General features: G+C 40.8%; 1 protein-coding gene across 1 annotated transcript in view; it reads left to right on the forward strand.

Moving 5' to 3' along the window:
• Positions 1-4,874: 4,874 nt before the first annotated feature.
• LOC147024653 (RNA binding protein fox-1 homolog 3-like) overlaps positions 4,875-22,848 on the forward strand; it is a gene marked incomplete at its 5' end in the record, with an annotated part of 388,350 nt that continues 370,376 nt past the window's right edge. Inside the window, one exon of the mRNA XM_085884766.1 lies at positions 4,875-4,885. Coding sequence (XP_085740892.1) covers positions 4,875-4,885 — 11 coding nt within the window. The remainder of the gene's footprint in view (positions 4,886-22,848) is intronic.

A 22,848-nucleotide genomic window follows, 5' to 3' on the forward strand; every position in this document is an offset into this window, starting at 1 on the left:
GTAACCACCCACCATTATCTCGCCGCAATCCGGTCTCCGAACCTCAGAGAGAGCTGCAATCCCGATGTCCAAACGCTTGAGCTCAAATGATAACAGAGACAGGTGATCATCCTCTCTTAGGGATAGGACATTCCAGGCACCCACCCGAAGGGACCGCCTCAGGTTAACCCAAGGAGACCGCCGTCTGGTGGACGACACCTCAGCACCACTCCGACACACTCTCCCGCAATCTGACCCAGGGATGTTACCCCGTGGTTTCCCTCCTATCAAAGATTGGGGGTCCCGAAGGCTTTGCCCCAATCCCATCATCCGGTGAGCTGCCCTGCGAAGGGAAGCTGCACGGGAGGTACTCCCACGGAGTGGGTTTTCAGATTTTTTTGCGTTTTTGCGTTTTGCGGAATGAAGCGTTTTACGGTGGCTGGAGTGCAAATCCTGCCACCAACCTCCTAATAAGAAGTAACCCAACTGCAGGAGGACGTCCGCAGACACAGTTGGGCACTAGATATGGATGGCCGTTGGCTCACAAGGAGCTCCTCCGCCCTTTGACAGGTTTTGTTTTTAATCCTGCTGGGTGTCCATATCCAAACACCCTCCTCACCAGAAAACCTGGTGGGGGAGACGGTTTAGTCGCCGACAACCCGACCATGGAACAGGTTAGTACAGGTTTACATGGTACCTGTAGCAGGTCACAGATCGAACCTGACCCGCACGTGAGAAGGCCGAATTCCTCAATTCTGTGTTTTCTTCCAAATCTCGTGTCCCAACGTTCACTCTGGCTTTTTCTGTACCCAACCTTCCCAGTCACACCCAATTGCTCATGGTCTCTGTGTCTTTTGCACCTCAGAAGGTGGAGAAGTTTCTGCAAACCCTCGATTCTTGACTTTGCAACTGGTCAGGACAGCTTCAGCCCACTTGCCCTTTAAAACCTGCTTTGTTGCTCTTGCATATCGTTACCCTCATAACAAAAGTGCCTGAGCTTCATCAACGAATAAAATGACTTAGGCACTTTTGTGATGAGGGTGACAATATCTTTCTGCTCTATTCACCCTATCATTTGCCCTATGTCATCTACCATCTGTTTGGAAGTCAGCCAACATCACTGCATTATATAAATATGCTGCAGAAACAGATCCTCTTCACTATAGACCTATCAGATTATTTGCAGTCATCAGCAATGTGATAGATTCAAATTCTTCCTTTTCCACAATGACCTGATCAGACAATCAGTTCAGATGGAGATCCAGTCTACCCATCTACCAGAGAAATGCTGCTGAAACTGCCTCAACAATGGATGATGGCCTTCGTTCTCAGAAATGAGGTGAGGGTCATCTCTCCAAACATCTCTCGGGCATTTGATACAGTCTGGCACCCTGCCTTGCTCTCCAAAATCTCTACCTATAGCATCCAAGGCCACCTCCTGTTGGTGTGTCCTCCCACCCCACCTCCTCACTCTCTCTCTTTCTGGTCTGTTCTTTTTATTCTCTTACATCCTGGTCCATTCTGTCTTCTCTTTTCTCCACGAGACTCGAATACTGTACACTTTCGTTCCCATTTGTCTTTCAAAAGGACCCTCTCATCTCCCTTCCCTGTCAAGTCTGGAGTGCCTCCAAGGCATTGCATTTGGCTGAGTCCTGCTCTTAATCTTCATCAATGATCTTTCTGTCTCTGAAAAGTCCTCCCTTTACCTGTGCTGATGACTACACCTTTTGCCATAGTATCCCTGAGATAGGCAGGCATCTCATCTCATTCCTTCTCCACAGTTCTTGATAGAATCATGAGCTGGTCTTACTCTTGGAAGATGTCTTCAATCCTGACAATCTCAATCTCTCACTCCATCTCTCTAAAAAGACAATCTGGTGAACCCTACCATCTACCTCCTTAACACTTTTCTTGAAGAAGTTCAGTCACTCAAAGTTTTATGCTTCACCATCAGCCATGTTCTTCCTTCGGCAAACAACATATCTAAGTTGGCCTCCAAAACTAGTCGGCATCGGGCAAATCTTTCCCTGGCATGTCTGAACTTTTATCTTACTACAAGGCCTTCATCTATAGCTTGATGGAATGCTGCAGACCCCATTGGGCTGGCACACCTGTTCCCCCAGCCGCACACTTTGCTCAGCTTGATGCCTTGAAAACTCAGACCTTCAAGATTATTTGTACCTCCCTCAATTAAGCTGAGTCTCTGGGCCTATCACTTTCACATTTCAGATAGGTCGATGGTCTCAAAGTTCTTATACCCTCTGCCCTCTCTGTGCTCCCCCCACACCCCCCAACCTGTTTGCAAACCCAGACTCACTGCTCACTTCCATTAAGTTGTCCTCTTTTTTTTCCCACCTGTAAAACCAATTTCCTCAGTCTGTTCAATCTCATCTTCCCTTCAGGTCTTCAAAACAGCTGTTTATCACCATCTCAGGTCATCCTTCATCCTCAGCCATGATCGTTTCTGTCTCCATCATCCCTCCCCAAGCTCACCTGTTTCCAGGTTTCAGTTTCTCCTTCCACTTATGTGAGAGAGAGTTTGTGGCAGTATCGATATTGTTCACCACTGCGTCCTCCCATTGATATCATTCCTCCCCACGTCCCTTATCCCTTCAAATCTCCCTGAATTTTGTCCCTCGACCCTGCTGTTGTTGTCCTCCCACCCGACCTCCTTTCTCTCTCTCTCTCTCTCTCTCTCTCTCTCTCTCTCTCTCTCTCTCTCTCTCTCTCTCTCTCTCTCTCTCTCCCTCTCTTTTCTCTATGGTCTATGGTCTGTTCTTTTCGTTCTCTTATGTCCTGGTCCATTCTGTGTTCTCATTCCTCCACGAGACTCGACATTGTATGCAAACAAAAAAAAAACATTTAATTCATGTCATCACACAAAGTATGCAAACAAACCACACCTTGATCATGATACATGTTCCGTCATGGGACATTGTTCTGAAATTGTAACGTCTGATCATGATTTCTTCTTCGTTCGTTCCACTCTTTTAACGCAGCCGAACTATACGATATGCTAGAGAAAGTTATACAAACTACTTAAAACATGTGCGAGGCCGATATATGCGTTAAATTAGTGTCTGCACTCAGTATGGTTGTGCGTGTCTGTGACCATCCACGTGGATATTCCTGAGCGCACTGGTGACCTCGACCACTAGACCCTTCCTTTAGATTGCAGATTGCACCAAATATGGTTGTGCATGTCTGTGACCATCCAATACCTGGTCAAGTAGTGGTTGTGGAAAAACAAATTACTCACATGGGTACCTGGATTTAACTGGACATGATGAAAGGCTCAGGTAGTTCAGAGGTAAGAAAAGCGAATTGGTGGGAAATCAGGAGAGAAAGACCGTATGATGTAACAGAGTAGACTGGCTAGGATGGGAATAGAATTCCTTGGATGGAGAAAAGGAAAGGTGCAGTGAGACACATTGGAAGCCCCTGAGGCACAGCTATTATTCCCCTTTTTTAAAAAAGTGCTGATCCACGTGGTTTAACCATCGCGTCTGATTCCAATTGCCGATTGGCCAGCGGAGATTGGCAGGTGCCTGCGGCTGCTCTATGTACTTTCCTCCATCCAGCTCTCTCTCTCTCTCTCTCTCTCTCTCTCTCTCTCTCTCTCTCTCTCTCTCTCTCTCTCTCTCTCTCTCTCTCTCTCTCTCTTTGCTCTTCCTTTGTCATGTCACTCTCACACTCCGACTCCTATTTCATGTTTTCTCTTCTTCATCCTCAAGCAGTAGGCAGCATCTCCTGCAACGTAAACCTCACTTTCTTTTAATTCTGTGGGATGTGGGTGTAAGTCCCAGGTCGAAGAGGACTTCTTGTTAGCAAAGAGCTGAGATATGAAAAATATCCCTGGCTTGCCCTTCCCACTCCTACCTGAAAGAAGAAAATTAATTTTGATAATGCACAAATTCAATTAGACCAACTGATGAAATATCTCAACTTTGGCTGTACCTTTGACGGCTTAAAAAGTATTAAAGGCCAATCGACTTCATTTACGCCCCCGTTAGGCCAAAACAAATAAGCAAACATTGGGAGGGCCTCACAGAGTGTGAGTGCCGTGGTGCGTGTGCCTGTTTAATAATGACATGCGGCGAGGAATCCTTGTAAATATTCATGAGACGCGCCTCCTGTTCGCTCCTCGGCCCGACCTGACCAGCGACGCGAAAGCAGCGGAGAGAGCGCTGAGCGCGGCTAATGAGCAGGAGGAAAAAGGATGTTTGGGAAGAAATTTAGCAGTACAACCTGACAGCCCCCTCCTTATACCTCTTTTACTACTACTACTATTACTACGACAACTAGTACTGTCCAACCCTACCCCCACGATCTCTGCATCCTGCTCCCTCACGACCAGCTGGGCAAACCACTGCAAAGCAGAGATCGCTTCTGCCATCTGTAAAAACCGTATCGGGTATCCGGATCACTCTCTGCGCTCTCAACTTCCCCCACCCACCCCAACCACCCCACCCTCTCCGTGCTCTCTCCATCTCACGATCTCTCTGTCTAGCTCCTTCATTATCTCTCAGCTATCCCGCTTCGTCTCCGCGTCCCCGCCGAGCTCCAAAGCCCACGCGGAATCCACACCGGCACGCAGCGGGCTGCTCCTTGCAGAGGAGCCACAGCTGTGTCGCTGTAAATCCACGGGCGCACGGCGGGGATGTCGCGTCGCCACGAACAGACAATGCAGTGAACTCCGCCTGGAGCAAGATATCGGCGGTGGCTGGAAAGGGAAAGCGGGCGGACTGGTTTTCCTGGGAGGGGGCGCGGAGAGCAGCAGGCAGGGAGAGGCGTTGGGAGAAGAGACAAGCTGTAACAGAGCTCCGCACGTAGGAGCGGGCGGGACGCACGGGGAGAGACCTTGGTACAAGCTGGAGCTACGAGCAAGATGATGATGTATCTGTGGGTGAGTGGGTGCGGGATGTGGGGTCAACCAGTCAGCAGCCAAGGACCATTTAAATATCAGGATATATATATATATATATATATATATATATATATATATATATATATATATATATATATATATATATATATATATTATATATTATAACTGTTCTGCCTTTATGGTCACCATTTCATTGTGCGTATGTTACCAACAGTCCTTTATTAGATCAATACGATCCATATTATGGCGATTCGTGCGACAACCCCATTTGAGTGACCACATTGTTGTCAAAGGACACCAATTTGCTTCGTGTGCATATTTAATGAAAATATACCTGTAAACCTCTTCTTGTAAAAGGACCATTTTGTAGTTCACTCGCAATTTGCAAAAGGTCGAGGTCTTTCAAAATCGGATTTTCTGGAATCTCAGAATTGTTGAGTCGTTCAAGCGGTTTGTTTATGGTCGAATGGAAAAACGGTTGATTTCATCCTTGTTTCTAATAAAGCCCCATTTCGCAATAATGTGTTTTCCATGGATATTGCAGGTTTGAAAGTATATTGCAGTAATTGTATTGTAAATGTAGTTTGTTATCATACAAGTATTGCATTGTTCCAAATGTACATCATCTGTCCACACACAACAAAAGCACATCATGCAGTGTCGTTTTATGTATCATATTTATTTATTTGCTCATTTATTGATTTGCTAATTTATTATTCTTTTGGAGGGGTGGGGCAAACTTGCAAAAGTTGTGAATCCATTACAAATAGGAGAACGGCTTGATAATTTGCAGTGATCAGCAGAGCTCAAAGTGTAGAGGAGAAGCCTGCTGGAGGGTGTGATGATGAGCTACAAGGCCTCAGGAAACGCGCGTTTTCCGCAGCGATTCGTGCTGGGGGTGGAAGGGCTTGCCTGCACATCCCGGCTCAAGTTGACAGCAACACCCACCGGCTTATTGCTTCCACGGCGTGCTTCTCAAACGTCCTCGGCAGTATAATTGCTGTACACGCCTAATCACAAGACATGCGCTGAAACATTCCCAGACTTTAACCGACGCATTGTGCGTGGGTGGGTGTCTTACATTCGAGACTTGTGAAATAGGTAAGAACATTTAAAAGAGCTCAAAAAGATACCGAGTGACTGGTAGGACCTATATACAAGGTCACAAATAAAAAAAACCTGTGTTCATCGACCTCCATGAGGGAAAGCACTTTAATACCTTCTGAAATATATGCTCGAGTCGGACGAGATGGTGCAGAGGTAATACACTCCCCTTTTAACCTGTCGATTCTAGGTTTGATTCCAGACCCGATTATAAACCATCGGATGGAGGGTGTTGCATCACAAAGTTTGTTATCCTTCGGATGGATGTTAAGCTGGCTATCCCATCTTGTAGCATTAGTTGGTAGCAGCTAATGACCCGACACAGTATTTCATGAAGAATAAGTGAGTACATTATATACCAAATTCTTTGGAGAAAGGATAAGTTGAAAAATTGTGTCGGAGTGGCGACCGACCCGTTCACGATTGTAACTCCAGCCATAGAAACTGCTTCGAACCCACCGATACTCTGTATAGAGCATGGTTCATGATCAGCCCAGTATATGGTGTTGGAACATCCCCGAATGCCCCTCCACGACTACATCTCATGAAGTATTCACCCCTTTTTTATGACGTATATCGCATTACATGTACAAAAGCATGGCTGACCGTGTAGCATCCGTGGCATGTTTGTTAGCACGGCCAGCACTATCGAGATAAGCACGTTTGCATCTGCGTTCTGTTTGCTACAATGACACTGCACCGTCAGAGTATTGTACACACACCAACGGCTAAACAATGGCACATCACGAGGCGATCCGCTCTCCTCGACCAAGCTTCGGCACTTGTTTTGGAAGCGTGACTTTATTTCTTGTATTGCGTCAAAATGTCGACCATGTTATTTGAATTTCCTTGATGACCTTGCTGTTTGGGTGTCGAGCGAGAACTGTTGGCAAACATGAGTCTGTGTGATGAGATGTTGGAATCACATATATTGGTTGGAATCTCCTGAAGGTATCAAAAGGAGAAACAAAGCCCCCTGGAGACCCCAAGTATCCATCTTATTTTCTTTTTAGGTTTACATTTCGAGAACCAAGTTTTGATTATCAAGGTTCAGCCTCAGAGCCTTCTTTTGGATGTTCTTTATCAAATCTTTGTTCCAAGAGTTATTTTGAGGATGTACACCAAACCAAAGACATTGCCTCCAATCAAATGTATCTCATTTGTTGTGATATTTCCTGGTGTCTCTTTCAGTGTCTCTTCAAGGTTCTTCTTTATCACTCCAGTCACTGGAATGATGTCATCTTGAGTTACCAGGTTTTCTTTAATTAATTCATTTTTATGTCCTGGTTTTCTGCCACTTTTTTTCTTTCCTAATTATTTACATAAAAATCTCTGCTCATACTTCAATTAGTAATTTATTTCTGAATACCATATTGTGTCGTAATGCTTTATTTTCAGTGTTTACGTTTGACGTCATATGTGAGTGTGATGTCATTTTTTAAAAAATTGGTTTCTTTTTTTAATCATGTCTTTTTCGGGACTGCATGGGATATTGAGGTTTTTGTCGATATGCCAGTGTATTATGGTCTGGTCCTGTGTATGTGTGTTTTTGGGAAATTTACTTTTTCTCATGTGATTTCCATCTTTGTTTGATTGTTTTGACAGAAATTGAGTTAAAAGCATCAACGCAGGCTAAATGTAGTCACCGATGATGGCAGCAAGTGTAGGCACTGAGTTTGGTGTCACTCTTTAGGTGAAGGAAAGTATGATATGGTGTTCACACCAGCCACGGCTCTTGTGATTTTTGCTAATAGGTGGTGCAGCTGCACATCACAAAGATTCACCAAAGCGGAATTCACAGCCATCTGGCAGGTGTGCATGGGAAGGAACTCGTTTGGTTACATGGCCCTTCTGTGCATCTGTCTCCTTGGCTGTGTTTGTGATTAGATTGAAAATGTTTACATTCATACACTACTGTCTAAAACATGTGTGTAAGCATGCACCATGATCTCCAAGCCCTCTCAACACTGCCCCAGCATCCCCTGTGATACAGCAGGTGCATGTTTCTACCCCAAGAGCTGCCAAGCATCTTTTAGCATAGTGAGCATTCATTCACGAAGTTTTTGAGATTTATTTCACTGCCATCAGCCTTGGCATCAGATTCTGCTGCTTCTCTGCATCAGCTTGTCCTCCACCCACGTCTCTCAACTGTTGCTTTTTAAACTCCCATCTGTGGCTTAATGCAGTGGTGCTGAACCAATTGGTCGAACTTAAACATGACCAACACTCTTGGTCTGGGCAAATGCAGTACTTGTCATCTTTCACTCCTCTCACACATGCCCAATCAGCACTGCTTCTGATGATGGCTTGGTCTCACTTTAACATCAAATCAACATGTTTGTGAAAAATGTGGGTGGGATAACTGTTGCATAGTAGTTGAACTGTTTTTTGAAAAAAAAATCTTCCTTCTATTGTATGTTAATAGTCATCAAATGAAACACTTAGTCATTCATAACGAGAGCAAAGTCAATGGCATGCCACCATAATCTCCACGCTTTCCACTGAAAGCAAAGTTGAAAGATTGCAAAAGGTTCCACCAGGAATGACCCAATATCAAATTTTAAGTTCAAAGTCCCCACCCCTCTGGGGCATAAACTGGGGGTCAAATCCAAAAAGTCATTGCATATTTCTTGTGTCCCCCAATGTTGATTGAATATACAAAGTTTCATTTTAATAATGTTTGAAAATATGCCTGTAATTGCATTTTTGGGTATTTGAACTTTTGACCTTGCCCCAGGGGGGTGCAGCCAAAAGTGATGCTGCTTTTGCATCTTATGGCCATGTCATGACCATAACTACCAAGTTTGGTGAATTTCTGCCCAACCATTTAGGAGATAGCGGGACGGACAGATGGACAGACGGACGGAACGGTCAGAGCCGATTACAATATTCCCCCATATTTTTTCAAAAAATATGGGTATAAAAATCCTATAGCAGGTATCATGAGATTTCAGCGGTCTTATAGTTTGTATGTGTGTATCATCATCATGTATATATATATATATATATATATATATATATATATATATATATATATATATATATATATATGTATATATGTATTAAATATTAAATATATGTATATATATATATATATATATATATATATATATATATACATATATATATATATATATATATACATATATATATATATATATATATATATATATATATATATATATATATATATACATATACATATATATATACATATACATATATATATGTCGATATATATATATATATATATATATATATATATATATATATATATATATATATATATATATATATATATATATATATATATATACATATACATATATATATATATATATATATATATATATGTATTTGTATATATATATATATATATATATATATATATATATATATATATATATATATATATATATATATATATATATATATATATATATATATATATATATATATATATATATATATATATATATATATATATATATATATATATATATACATATATTTAATATTTAATACATATATATATATATATATATATATATATATATATATATATATATACATATATATATATATATATATATATATACATATATATATACATATATACATATATATATATATATATATACATATATATATATATATATATATATATATATATATATATATATATATATATATATATATATACATACATATATTTAAGCCTGGTGTTGGCGCAGTGGTTAGGGCAGTGGCTTGGGACCCAAGAGGTCCTGAGTTCAAGCCCCGTTGGGACACTGAATTAATATATGTATGTATATATATATATATATATATATATATATATATATATATATATATATATATATATATATATATATATATAACCAAGTCGAAAACACCAGGGGGTTGACTCAGCCTGCCATCCTTCCGAGGTCGGCGAAATGAGCACCAGTTGTACTGGGCCCGGTGTATGCCCCGGTTAGAATAGGTGTACCATATCCCTGTGTGTCGTAGGAGGCGACCAGGGTTGCGTCAGGAAGGGCATCCGGCGTAAAAACCTATGCCAAATCATTATGCGGACAACAAAACGAATTTCCATACCGGATCGGTCGAGGCCCGGGTTACCAACGACCGCCACCGGTACCGGTGGTCAGCAGGGTACCAGTGGAAATTGTGCGACTGCTGGGCGAAGGAGGAGAAGGAGACGGGGAAGGCGAGTCCGGAGGCAGTGGGAGAAGGGGAAGGGTAGAAGTGTGGAGGTGAGAGTTGGAACTCTGAATGTTGGGACGATGACTGGCAAAGGGCGAGAGTTGGCTGATATGATGGAGAGAAGAAAGGTGGACATACTGTGTGTACAAGAGACCAAGTGGATGGGGAGTAAGGCTAGGAGCATTGGAGGTGGTTTCAAACTGTTCTACCATGGTGTGGATGGGAGGAGAAATGGTGTCGGGATAATCCTGAAGGAAGATTACGTCAAGAGGGTATTGGAGGTGAGAAGAGTGTCTGACCGAGTGATGAGTGTGAAGTTGGAAATTGGAGGGGTGATGATGAATGTCATCAGTGCATATGCCCCACATATGGGGTGTGAGATGGAATATAAAGAAGATTTCTGGAGTGAGTTAGATGAAGTGGTGGAGAGTGTATCCAAGGATGAAAGAGTGGTGATTGGAGCAGATTTCAATGGGCATGTTGGGGAAGGGAATAAAGAGGATGAGGAGGTGATGGGGAGGTACGGTCTCAACAAGAGAAATGTGGAAGGGCAAATGGTGGTAGAGTTTGCAAAAAGAATGGAAATGGCAGTGGTAAATATGTATTTCAAGAAGAAGGAGGAACACAGGGTGACATACAAGAGTGGAGGAAAGTGCACACAGGTGGATTACATCTTAAGTAGGAGATGCAACCTGAAAGAGATTAGTGACTGTAAGGTTGTGGCAGGGGAGAGTGTAGCTCGACAGCATCGATTGGTGGTCTGTAGGATGACTTTAGAGGTGAAGTTGAGGAAGAGAGTGAGGGCTGAACCAAGGACCAGATGGTGGAAACTGAAGGAGGAAGACTGTTGCGTGAAATTTAGGGAGGAGGTGAGACAGGCGTTGGATGGTGGTAAAGATGGGTGGGATGATTGGGCAACGACAGCAGAAGTTGTGAGAGAGATAGCTAGGAAGGTACTTGGTGTGACATCTGGACAGAGGAAGGAAGATAAGGAGACTTGGTGGTGGAATGAGGAAGTACAGGAAAGTATAAGGAAGAAGGGGTTGGCGAAAAAGAAGTGGGATAGTCAGAGAGATGAAGAAAGTCGGCAGGAGTACAAGGAGTGGCGTCGAAAAGCAAAAAGAGGTGGCAAAGGCCAAGGAAAAGGCATATGACGAGCTGTATGAGAAGTTGGATACAAAAGAAGGGGAAAAGGATTTATACCGATTGGCAAGACAGAGGGACCGAGCTGGGAAGGATGTGCTGCAGGTGAGGGTGATAAAGGACGCAAATGGGAATGTGCTGACGAGCGAGGAGAGTGTGTTGAGAAGGTGGATGGAGTACTTTGAGGAGCTGATGAATGAAGAAAATGAGAGAGAGAAGGTTGGAAGAGGTGGAGATAGTGAATCTGGAAGTGGGGTGGATCAGTAAGGATGAAGTGAGGACTGCTATGAAGAAGATGAAAAGTGGAAAGGCGGTTGGCCCAGATGGTATACCAGTGGAGGCATGGAAGTGCTTAGGAGAGATGGCAGTGGGGTTGTTAACCAGATGTTTAATAAAGTCTTGGAAAGTGAGAGGATGCCGGAGGAGTGGAGATTAAGTGTACTGGTTCCGATTTTCAAGAATAAGGGTGATGTAAAGAGCTGTGGAAATTACAGAGGGATAAAGTTGTTAAGCCACACCATGAAGTTGTGGGAAAGAGTAGTGGAAGCTCGGTTGAGAGGAGACGTGACGATCTGTGAGCAGCAATATGGGTTTATGCCAGGAAAGAGCACCACTGATGCGATGTTTGCCTTGAGAATGTTGATGGAGAAGTATAGGGAAGGCCAGAAAGAGTTACATTGTGTGTTTGTGGATTTAGAGAAAGCTTATGATAGGGTGCCAAGAGAGGAGTTGTGGCATTGTATGAGGAAGTCGGGAGTGGTGGAGAAGTATGTGAGGATCGTGCAGGATATGTATGAGGACAGTGTGACAGCAGTGAGGTGTGCGGTAGGAATGACGGACCGGTTTAAGGTTAAAGTGGGATTGCACCAAGGATCGACTCTGAGCCCTTTCCTGTTTGCAATGGTGATGGACAGGTTGACGGACGAGATCAGACTGGAGTCTCCATGGACTATGATGTTCGCGGATGACATCATGATCTGTAGGGAGAGTAGGGAGCAGGCTGAATCGAGCCTTGAGAGGTGGAGATATGCACTGGAGAGAAGGGGAATGTTAGTCAGTAGGAGTAAGACGGAGTACATGTGCGTAAATGAGAGGGAGGGTGGTGGTATGGTGCAGTTGCAAGGAGTTGAGGTGTGAAGGTGGATTGGTTTAAATACTTGGGATCAACTGTCCAAAGTAACGGAGAGTGTGGGAGAGAAGTGAAAAAGAGAGTGCAGGCAGGATGGAGTGGGTGGAGAAGAGTTGCAGGAGTGATTTGTGACAGAAGGGTAGCTGCAAGAGTGAAGGGGAAAGTATACAAGACGGTAGTGAGACCAGCTATGTTGTATGGTTTGGAGGCGGTGGCACTAACAAAAAGACAGGAAGCAGAGCTGGAGGTGGCAGAGTTAAAGATGCTGCGATTCTCGTTGGGAGTGACGAGGATGGACAGGATAAGGAATGAGTATATTCGAGGGACAGCGCAGGTAGGACGGTTTGGAGACAAAGTGAGAGAGGCGAGATTGAGATGGTTTGGACATGTGCACAGGAGGGAAACAGAGTATATCGGGAGAAGGATGTTGAAGATGGAGCCGCCAGGCAGGAGGAGAAGAGGAAGGCCAAAGAAGAGGTTCATGGATGCGGTGAGGGCGGACATGCGGGTGGTTGGAGTGTCAATGGAAGATGTGGATATACACATACATATATATATATATATATATATATATATATATATATATATATATATATATATATATATATATATATATATATATATATATATATATACACATACATATATATATATATATATATATATATATATATATATATATATATATATATATATATATATATATATATATACTATATATACATAATTATACATATATATATATATATATATATATATATATATATATATATATATATATATATATACATATATATATATATATATATATATATATATATATATATATATATATATATATATATATACATACATATATATATATATATATATATATATATATATATATATATATATATATATATATATATATATACAAACATATATATATATATATATATATATATATATATATATACAAACATATATATATATATATATATATATATATATATATATATATATATATATATATATATATATATATATATATATATATATACATATATATGTCAACCCTCGCCGTCCGCAATTTTGCGTTTCTGTGCTTACCTTTTAGACACCCTCTTCCTCCATCCACGCCGATACTCCTGTGTATCCATGGAAAAAAATGAACTCCTCCCACCTCAAACTCCTTAGGTTTTCGTAAGTTTTTTTTAAACACTTTCAACACTTGGCAAACAATATTTTCCTTCATTTAACATTACCTATTAAAACATAACTGCACTGTAATCACTGAAAAATATAAAAATTTGCCTTCTGCGTCTTCCGGGAACATCCTCCCAGCGTGGACAAAATAAACCCCACCCACCCTGAACTCGTTCATATTTCATGTTTTGTGTTTTTTACACTTTCAATGTTTGGATAATAATATTTTCCTTCATTTAACACGACGTGTTAAATTATAATTGTTCCGTATCGCAAGAAAATATAACAATTTGAAAATTTACATTCTGCATCTTCCAGCATCTGCCGCACAGCCACATCATTGGCTTCTTGCTACTTGGCGGTTAGTGAGGTGCAATATTTTATTGTGATAAAACTTTGTGGACTGTTTATTTAATCATGGGTCCAAAATGTCCATTAAGTGGTGCATCTGTTGAAGAGCAGAATAAAAAAGTGTTGAAAGTGATGACAGTGGAAAAAGTGAAACTATTAGATCGACTTGAGAGTGGTACATGTGTTACTGTGTTCGCGAAGGACTATGACATCAATGAGTCCAATAATCCTTACATTCGTCAATGTAACAATAAAATTAGGCCAAGATCAACATAATATATATCTCCATAAAGGCTCCACAGAGGCAAGAGCTCAACATAATAGATGTGAGGGATTTGTGGGTCGCTCCTGGGAGATCGATCGGCGACCTCCATGCCATGGCTCTGTTCAAGCAGAACTGACCGGGGCTCCCCACCAACAGTACTCCAAGCAGAATGCTTTCTCAATGATGGTAAATCTTACTTATTTTATCTTATTTTACTCAATTGTTCTTAATTTTTCAATTAAATGCCTTTTTTAAAATTAAATTTATTAATGATTTTTCGACTTATTTTGGGATGCTGGAACGTATCTCATTCACTTGCATGTTATAAACTGTTTGCCATTCGCGGAAGTTTGGAGGAACGTAACCCCAGCGAACAGTGAGGTTTACTGTGTGTATATAATGTATATATACTTTGAAGTGAGAAATCCTAATATTTCATGACATCCTTATTCATTCATTAGATATTTTCAAGAGGATGGCATACTGGCATTAGTTATGTAAACATTATGATACATTTCCCCCAAAAATATCTGCTGGGAGAAAGGGGACTATTAGCAGGCACCCAGGTTTACAGCAATTGAATGCATCAAATCAAATTTATAGTTATATATTTTATTGTCATGTCATTGGCCAATGCTGCAACAGTATTTTATATTGGGACTATATACTGACATTGGTTAAATTGCTGGAAGTGAATAGTCTTATTCCGAGCACCGTCTGCTCGTCAATAGTTCTCATAGTTGCTCATGTTCCTGTACCACAGTTTTCCCTTTGCCCAATTTTGTGTCTGTTGTTCCATCACCCCCTGTTATTATATTGCTGCATATAAAAATAAATAAGTGATAGCATTTATTTTACAGTAAGGAGCAAACAAGACATATGAACAAGGCTGACACAGCCTTGACTAGCAGAGGCAATCAGGTCATAACTGACACTATTTTTGTTTCTCCATTTCATTTTTGTGCATAGAAATTTCTCACTTATTTTGACAGGCTCCTGGGGGACCTCTGCCACCCTGGAAACCTCATGCCTCATGCAAACACAATTACGGTATTACGGAATGCAATCTGTCCTTTCAGCATAGGCTTTCAGTGACTTTTAAAATTCCTCTATTACCAACTGTTCGGCGAAAGTCAGACAAACGGCTCAGGGTAATCTCTTCAATCATAAGAGGTGCCTCATGTTCTTCACCAAGCTGGATATTTTTCTTTATTTTTTTCTTCTGCCAACTCGACTTATTGTCCTTCAAACAAGTATTTATTTGGACTAGCTGAAGTGCTCATCTACGACGGTAATTAAATTATTTTGTGTGCACATATATGTTTACAATTTAATTTGAGCTTAGGTTTCCGCAAAAAAAGTTACGCACTCATTTTAATTTATTTAACATGCAATCCCTGTATTTCGACTACATACATACATACATACATACATACATACATACATACATACATACATACATACATACGCCATAGCTCCATTGTAGTATGATAGTTCTCGTTACATATTTAACCTGATTGTTAAAAAACACACCATAATGTTTGTCAAAAATCTGTTGAGTTTACGCCATTGCAGGTCACTAGCTGCATTGCTTTGCTTGATGGGATATTTAACCTCCGACATCGAAGTTGGATGGAGGTTACTGTTTTCACCCCTTTCTGCTTGTTACTTACGAAATCTAAAGATTTCGTAAGTATATTGATGACTTCCGTTTCTGTTTGTTTGTTTGTTTGTTTGTAAGCACGATAACTCGAGAACGGAAGAAGCTACCAATGTCAAATTACACCACGTGATTCAGGAGGGTGATGGCTAGCACTGATTAGATTTTGGTCAAAATCGGTCAAAGGTCAAGGTCATCAGGTCAGGTCAAATATTCGATTTTTGATGGTTTGGTACAGATAACTCGAGAACGGAAGAAGCTACCAATGTCAAATTACACCACGTGATTCAGGAGGGTGATGGCTAGCACTGATTATATTTTGGTCAAAATCGGTCAAAGGTCAAGGTCATCAGGTCAGGTCAAATATTCGATTTTTGATGGTTTGGTACAGATAACTCGAGAACGGAAGAAGCTACCAATGTCAAATTACACCACGTGATTCAGGAGGGTGATGGCTCGCGCTGATTAGATTTTGGTCAAAATCGGTCAACGGTCAAGGTCACAGTGAGGTCAAACATTCGATTTTTGATGGTTTGGTATGGTTTGGTACATAATCATCGTAGAAACTTCTGGTTTGCGTCGCTACCTTCTCGAGAGACAGCTTTTATTAGACAAAGTCAGAGGTCAAGTTGACGATTTCGTAAGTACCAGTCTATGACTGCTTGTTACTTACGAAATCTAAAGATTTCGTAAGTATATTGATGCCTTCCGTTTCTGTTTGTTTGTTTGTTTGTTTGTTTGTTTGTTTGTTTGTTTGTAGGCACGATAACTCGAGAACTGAAGAAGCTACCAATGTCAAATTACACCACGTGATTCAGGAGGGTGATGGCTAGTGCTGATTAGATTTTGGTCAAAATCGGTCAAAGGTCAAGGTCACAGCAAGGTCAAATATTCGATTTTTTATGGTTTGGTACAGATAACTCGAGAATGGAAGAAGCTGCCAATGTCAAATTACACCACCTGATTCAGGAGGGTGATGGCTCGTGCTGATTATATTTTGGTCAAAATCGGTCAAAGGTGAAGGTCACAGTGAGGTCAAACATCCAAAAAATGATAACTCGAGAAGGAAGAAGCTACCAATGTCAAATTACACCACGTGATTCAGGAGGGTGGTGGCGAGCGCTGATTAGAATTTGGTCAAAATCGGTCAAAGGTCAAGATCACAGTGAGGTCAAACATCCAAAACATTCGATTTTTGATGGTTTGGTACAGAATCATCTTAGAAACTTCTGGTTTGCGTCGCTACCTTCTCTCGAGACAGCTTTTATTAGACAAGGTCAGTGGTCAAGTTGACGATTTCGAAAGTACCAGTCTATGACTGCTTGTTTGTTTGTTTGTTTGTTTGTAGGCATGATAACTCGAGAACGGAAGAAGAGACCAATGTCAAATTACACCAAGTGATTCAGGAAGGTGATGGCTAGCACTAATTAGATTTTGTTCAAAATCGGTCAAAGGTCAAGGTCACAGTGAGGTCAAACATCCAAAAAATGATAACTCAAGAACGGAAGAAGCTACCAATGTCAAATTACACCACATGATTCAGGAAGGTGGTGGCTGGCGTTGATTAGATTTTGGTCAAAATCGGTCAAAGGTCAAGGTCACAGTGAGGTCAAACATCCAAAACATTCGATTTTTGATGGTTTGATACAGAATCATCATAGAAACTTCTGGTTTTCTTCGCTACCTTCTCCAGAGAGAGTTTTTATTAGACAACGTCAGAGGTCAAGTTGACGATTTCGTAAGTAGCAGTCTATGACTGCTTGTTTGTTTGTTACTTTCGAAATCTAAAGATTTCGTAAGTATATTGATGACTTCCGTCCTCTGTTTGTTAATCTTGCTGAAATTTTCGCAAAGATTGTATTGGTCGGTAAGTTAGTTTGTTTTTTTTTTATTTATTTGTTTGTTTATTTGTTTGTTTGTCACTTTGTTTCATAAAAGTGTTTGTCGTCGCCTATTTTTCACCTTTAAATCACTCTGTAGAGCGCAATTCTCATTGAAATCTCTTGTGGTTACACATATCATGGTATTATTGGAATACCCTTCAGCACACATAATGGTCAAGGTCAAGGTCAAAGGTCAAGGTCACTTTGTGGTAAATCATGGAGTTCAACGAAACCCTAATTTTGGGAGTAATTTTGATCGAATCTTCTCAAAACTTTGTAGGAATGTCGCATATGGTTTAACGCTCAGCTGATAAGTTTTTGGTGGAGATCGGCCTTGACCTTCATGGTTAGCGCCTGAGGTCGAACTGTTTTGACCCCAATGTCAATTTTTCAAATCTTAGTTACCATATCGAGTAATACCTCATATGAAAGCCCTTGATGAGTGCTTTCCAGATCTGTAACAAGGTTGACGCTATGACGTCATTTGATGACGTCATCACGAAAAAACGGATTTTTCATGAACATTTTATTTCCTCAGTTCTGAGACAATTCTCATTGAAATCTCTTGTGGTTACACATATCATAGTATTATTGGAATACCCTTCAGCACATATAATGGTCAAGGTCAAGGTCAAAGGTCAAGGTCACTTTGTGGTAAATCATGGAGTTCAACGAAACCCTAATTTTGGGCGTAATTTTGATCGAATCTTCTCAAAACTTTGTAGGAATGTAGCATATGGTTTCACGCTCAGCTGATAAGTTTTTGGTGGAGATTGGCCTTGACCTTCATGGTTAGCGCCTGAGGTCGAAATGTTTTGACCCCAAGGTCAATTTTTGAAATCTTAGGTACCATATCGAGTAATACCTCATATGAAAGCCCTTGATGAGCGCTTTCCAGATCTGTAGTTTGTCAAGGAACCAAAAATTATTCCTGCGATAACAGAACGTTCTCTAGCATCCATATATTATTGGTAGTTTTCAATCTTAAGATTAATCTTTAGATCATTATCAATAGACTCTTTTCACAAGTCTCTATAGGCCGAGCGATAGACTCTGATCAATGTGTCACAAGTATTTGTTTCAGTTTACGCTTCACGTGCTTCGGTTCGGCAAGATTTTTCGTTCTATGAACGAAATTCTGGCTAGTTTGTTTGTTTGTTTGTTTGTTTGTTTGTAGGCACGATAACTCGAGAACGGAAGGAGCTACCAATGTCAAATTACACCACGTGATTCAGGAGGGTGATGGCTCGTGCTGATTAGATTTTGGTCAAAAATTGGTCAAAGGTCAAGGTCACAGTGAGGTCAAACATCCAAAACATTCGATTTTCGATGGTTTGGTACAGAATCATCGTAGAAACTTCTGGTTTGCGTCGCTACCTTCTCCAGAGACAGCTTTTATTAGACAAGGTCAGAGGTCAAGTTGACGATTTCATAAGTACCCGTCTATCACTGCTTGTTTGTTTGTTTGTTTGTGAACAGTATTACGGAAAAACTCCTCGACGGATTTCGACGAAACTTGGTGGCGGGGTTTAGGTCTGGTCCAAGGATCATGCCACTAGATTTTGGACTTGGTCCAAAATCCAATATGGCCGCTATGGCGGCCAATTTGAAAAAATATTTGAATGTTTTTTTTTTTGCATTTCTACAGGTTTTAAGTGATTTCCAACCCCCCACCCCCCCAAAAAAAATTTTGCAACTTTTTTTTCAACAAAATTTCGAATTTTTTTTTGCATTTCTGCATGTTATAAGTGATTTCCAACAAAAAAAAAACATGCCAAAATTATAATTGCGGCTGATTTTGGAACTTCAGTTGGATATGCCCAGGTAAAATCAATTTCTGTCTCAAGGAATCTAGTTATGACGAATGAATTGAGTATGTAAAAGTTAAAAGTAAAAGGGAAAGTTGCAAACTATAACTCTGTGAGCACTGTTGATGTCAAATTGAATGAATAGGATATCAGGTTCACTTGAGTGACCTCGCAGTATTGGTGGCGGAGGTTTTGCACTCTACCGACTGCTCCCCCTCTCGTTTAACTTGGAATAACACTCATGCAGGTTGCATTGAATTTTATTAAAGAAGTGTCTACTCACTATCTTTGGGCTAGCAGGATGTCCTGGAGGTACGCACATTAATCTCTCAGCTGTATATCCTCGATTTCAATCTCCGCCCAGTTATAAACTGCCATCCCGGTGTTTCACAGGCAGGTTGATTAATCACTGTGTGCACCGTCCCTTTGATGGAAGTAAACCAGCATCCTCTCTTCCGGCATTAGTTGTTGGACATAAAAGTACTACATTGTCCTTCGCGAAGAGTATGCGTGAGGCTATCGCCGGAATCACGGCCAAATTCCTAATATAAATTCCTGCCTTAAATACTCCGTCAAACGTGAGGCCTTGCCAGCCAATTCGTGAAAGACTTGGCCCAAAAACTTCCCCCCGAACAACCCCACAAGAACGTGTTGATAACTGTGGCCATTAAAGACAGAAGAAGTGACTCGCTTTTAAAGCTGGGGGTTGTTTGGGTCTAGAGTTGAGATCACGAGACTCACAACAATTAATTAATTATTATATGAACATATGACAGATAATAAACCATATAGTTTTGTTGCTGCCTTGTGTTACGTTCAAATCGATCGAGACGTGATGGTAACATAACAGCACTGCAATAAATAACAGAATAGCTTTGTGCATACTCTTTATCATCATGCATTACAGATCTACTGAGTGTCTTGTGTAATCCATGAGCTTACACGAGGCGCAAGCCAAATGCTACGTTCCCATTTGAAAGTCATGCTGAGACAAGGTGCTACCCATGAGATAACTGGCCTTCTATATATTACATAAAATGAGACAGAATTAAAATGAGAAAAGGAAAAGAAGAGTGTGGGAAAGGGTTTGGGGTAGATGTGGGGAGGGGGAATCGAGAGAGGATACATAAATGGGGCATACAAGGGTCAATGGAGGTGGAGGGAGGAAGTTTTTTTTGGGGGGGGAGCGGGATGGGGGTGGTGGGTGGCGTTGTTAAAATGCCATAATTTTTCTGTGCATTGTAAAGTATGTTGATGGAACACATTTTTGTAGAAAGGAACTATTCCTCTTCACACCCACAGGCTTGTCCCACCCCCTTAAACCAAATTATTCTATCATTTTAAGGATGATACATGCTCCGCAATGCAATGTCTGTCATCACCTGTCAATGAACGTGATGCGATGATGTTCTGGCATAAGGTGTGATAATGTTCAGAACATAGACTATTCCACTGTTTTAAAACTAGAAGGGCACTCGGTAGCTTGCATAGCTCCAGCACATAATGCCTGATCCACCAGAACATATCGGGCCCAATACAATTTTGAAATATCATGCCATTTAATACTATATCGGATTTGCCCTATCTCTTAATGGTGAAGAATCACTTAAAAATTTGTAGTAATCAGATCCAGATTGGGATCTTCACCAAAGTTGAAATAATCTTCCTTGTCATACACCCAAAGTGTGCACCAAGTTTCGGCCGAATCTGTCAAAAACTTTTTGAGATATCCTGCACACAAACAGACAAACAAGCAGTCATAGACTGGTACTTACGAAATCGTCAACTTGACCTCTGACCTTGTCTAATAAAAGCTGTCTCTAGAGAAGGTAGCGACGCAAACCAGAAGTTTCTATGATGATTCTGTACCAAACCATCAAAAATCGAATGTTTGACCTCACTGTGACCTTGACCTTTGACCGATTTTGACCAAAATCTAATCAGCACTAGCCATCACCCTCCTGGATCACGTGGTGTAATCTGACATTGGTAGCTTCTTCCATTCTCGAGTTATCGTGCCTACAAACAAACAAACAAACAAACACACAAACAGATGAAGGAAGTCATCAATATACTTACGAAATCTTTAGATTTCGTAAGTAACAAACAGACAGACAGACAGACAGACAGACAGACAGACAAACAGACAGAAATGGGTGAAAACATAACCTCCTTCACCTTCGGTGGCAGAGGTAATAACAAAATTAAAAATATTATCTGTATTTTTCATAAGATCTGATGGAATTCAATGTGAATCTGATGAGAATGTCACCTGATCGAATTCCAAATGAGCACTTTTTGAACGGTAATTTTCATTTTTTAACAACCAAACCACGGGGAATTCTTTGTGAAAGGGAATTCACGCTACATTCAGTTCGGAAATGCCTTAATTGTGAGCTCTCAGGCAATTGTTGCCACAACTTGCACATGATTGCTGGCAGCACGGGAAAGCACGAAGCACGCGATCAACTTGGATCTTGTTTGCAGTGACAATTTGACACTTTGCTCCAGGTATGGTGATTAGGAAAGTAGACATTGTTGTACCTTCATTAAAAGAAATTTGGCTCATTTTAACTAGAGCTTCATGCAAAGAATTCCCAAGGAAAAATAAATATTGAAAACAGAACCGATTTGAAGTTGTCGTCAAAAGGCAAATGTGGCTTCGATTCTGGATTCACTACACTACGACGGCCAGGGCTTAACATAATGTACTTTTTCTGCTGTCTGCAGTAGCCAAGGACAACCAATAATGTTTTGTAAATAACCTTCTTTGCCAAGTACTAATGCCTATTTTATATTGCTGCGTGATTGTTGTTATTTTCTTCAATCGTGTAGTGGTAACCTTACTTAGTCCTCAGCACATTGCGTTGCACATCTTCACCCTCAGAAGAGGGACTGACTCTTCGGCGAGACAGACCTCACATCACAATCCATGGTGAAGATAATCTTAGGAAACCTAGAATGTTTCCTGAGCATCATTGAGGAAGACATTCTAAGTGTGGTGATTCAGCTACACGACAAGGGCCATCCAAAAGGTTTTACCCTTTTCAAAAAAAACATTCCGTGCCATCAACGCAACTTGTATTCCGATGGCATCAAGCAGCTCACCCACTGCTGGGTAAAATGTGTTACATTGGCTTGAAACTACAGAGAGAAGGATTAACATCTGCACCGATTTTCACTGATGGAAGACGATCTCCTTGATTGGGCCAAAAACATTTCAACTTCATAGTGCTCCACCAAC

This window comes from Eptatretus burgeri, chromosome 6 (assembly GCF_056783735.1).
Source record: "Eptatretus burgeri isolate ZD-2024b chromosome 6, Ebu_testis_v1, whole genome shotgun sequence".
NCBI classification, from domain to species: Eukaryota; Metazoa; Chordata; class Myxini; order Myxiniformes; family Myxinidae; genus Eptatretus; species Eptatretus burgeri.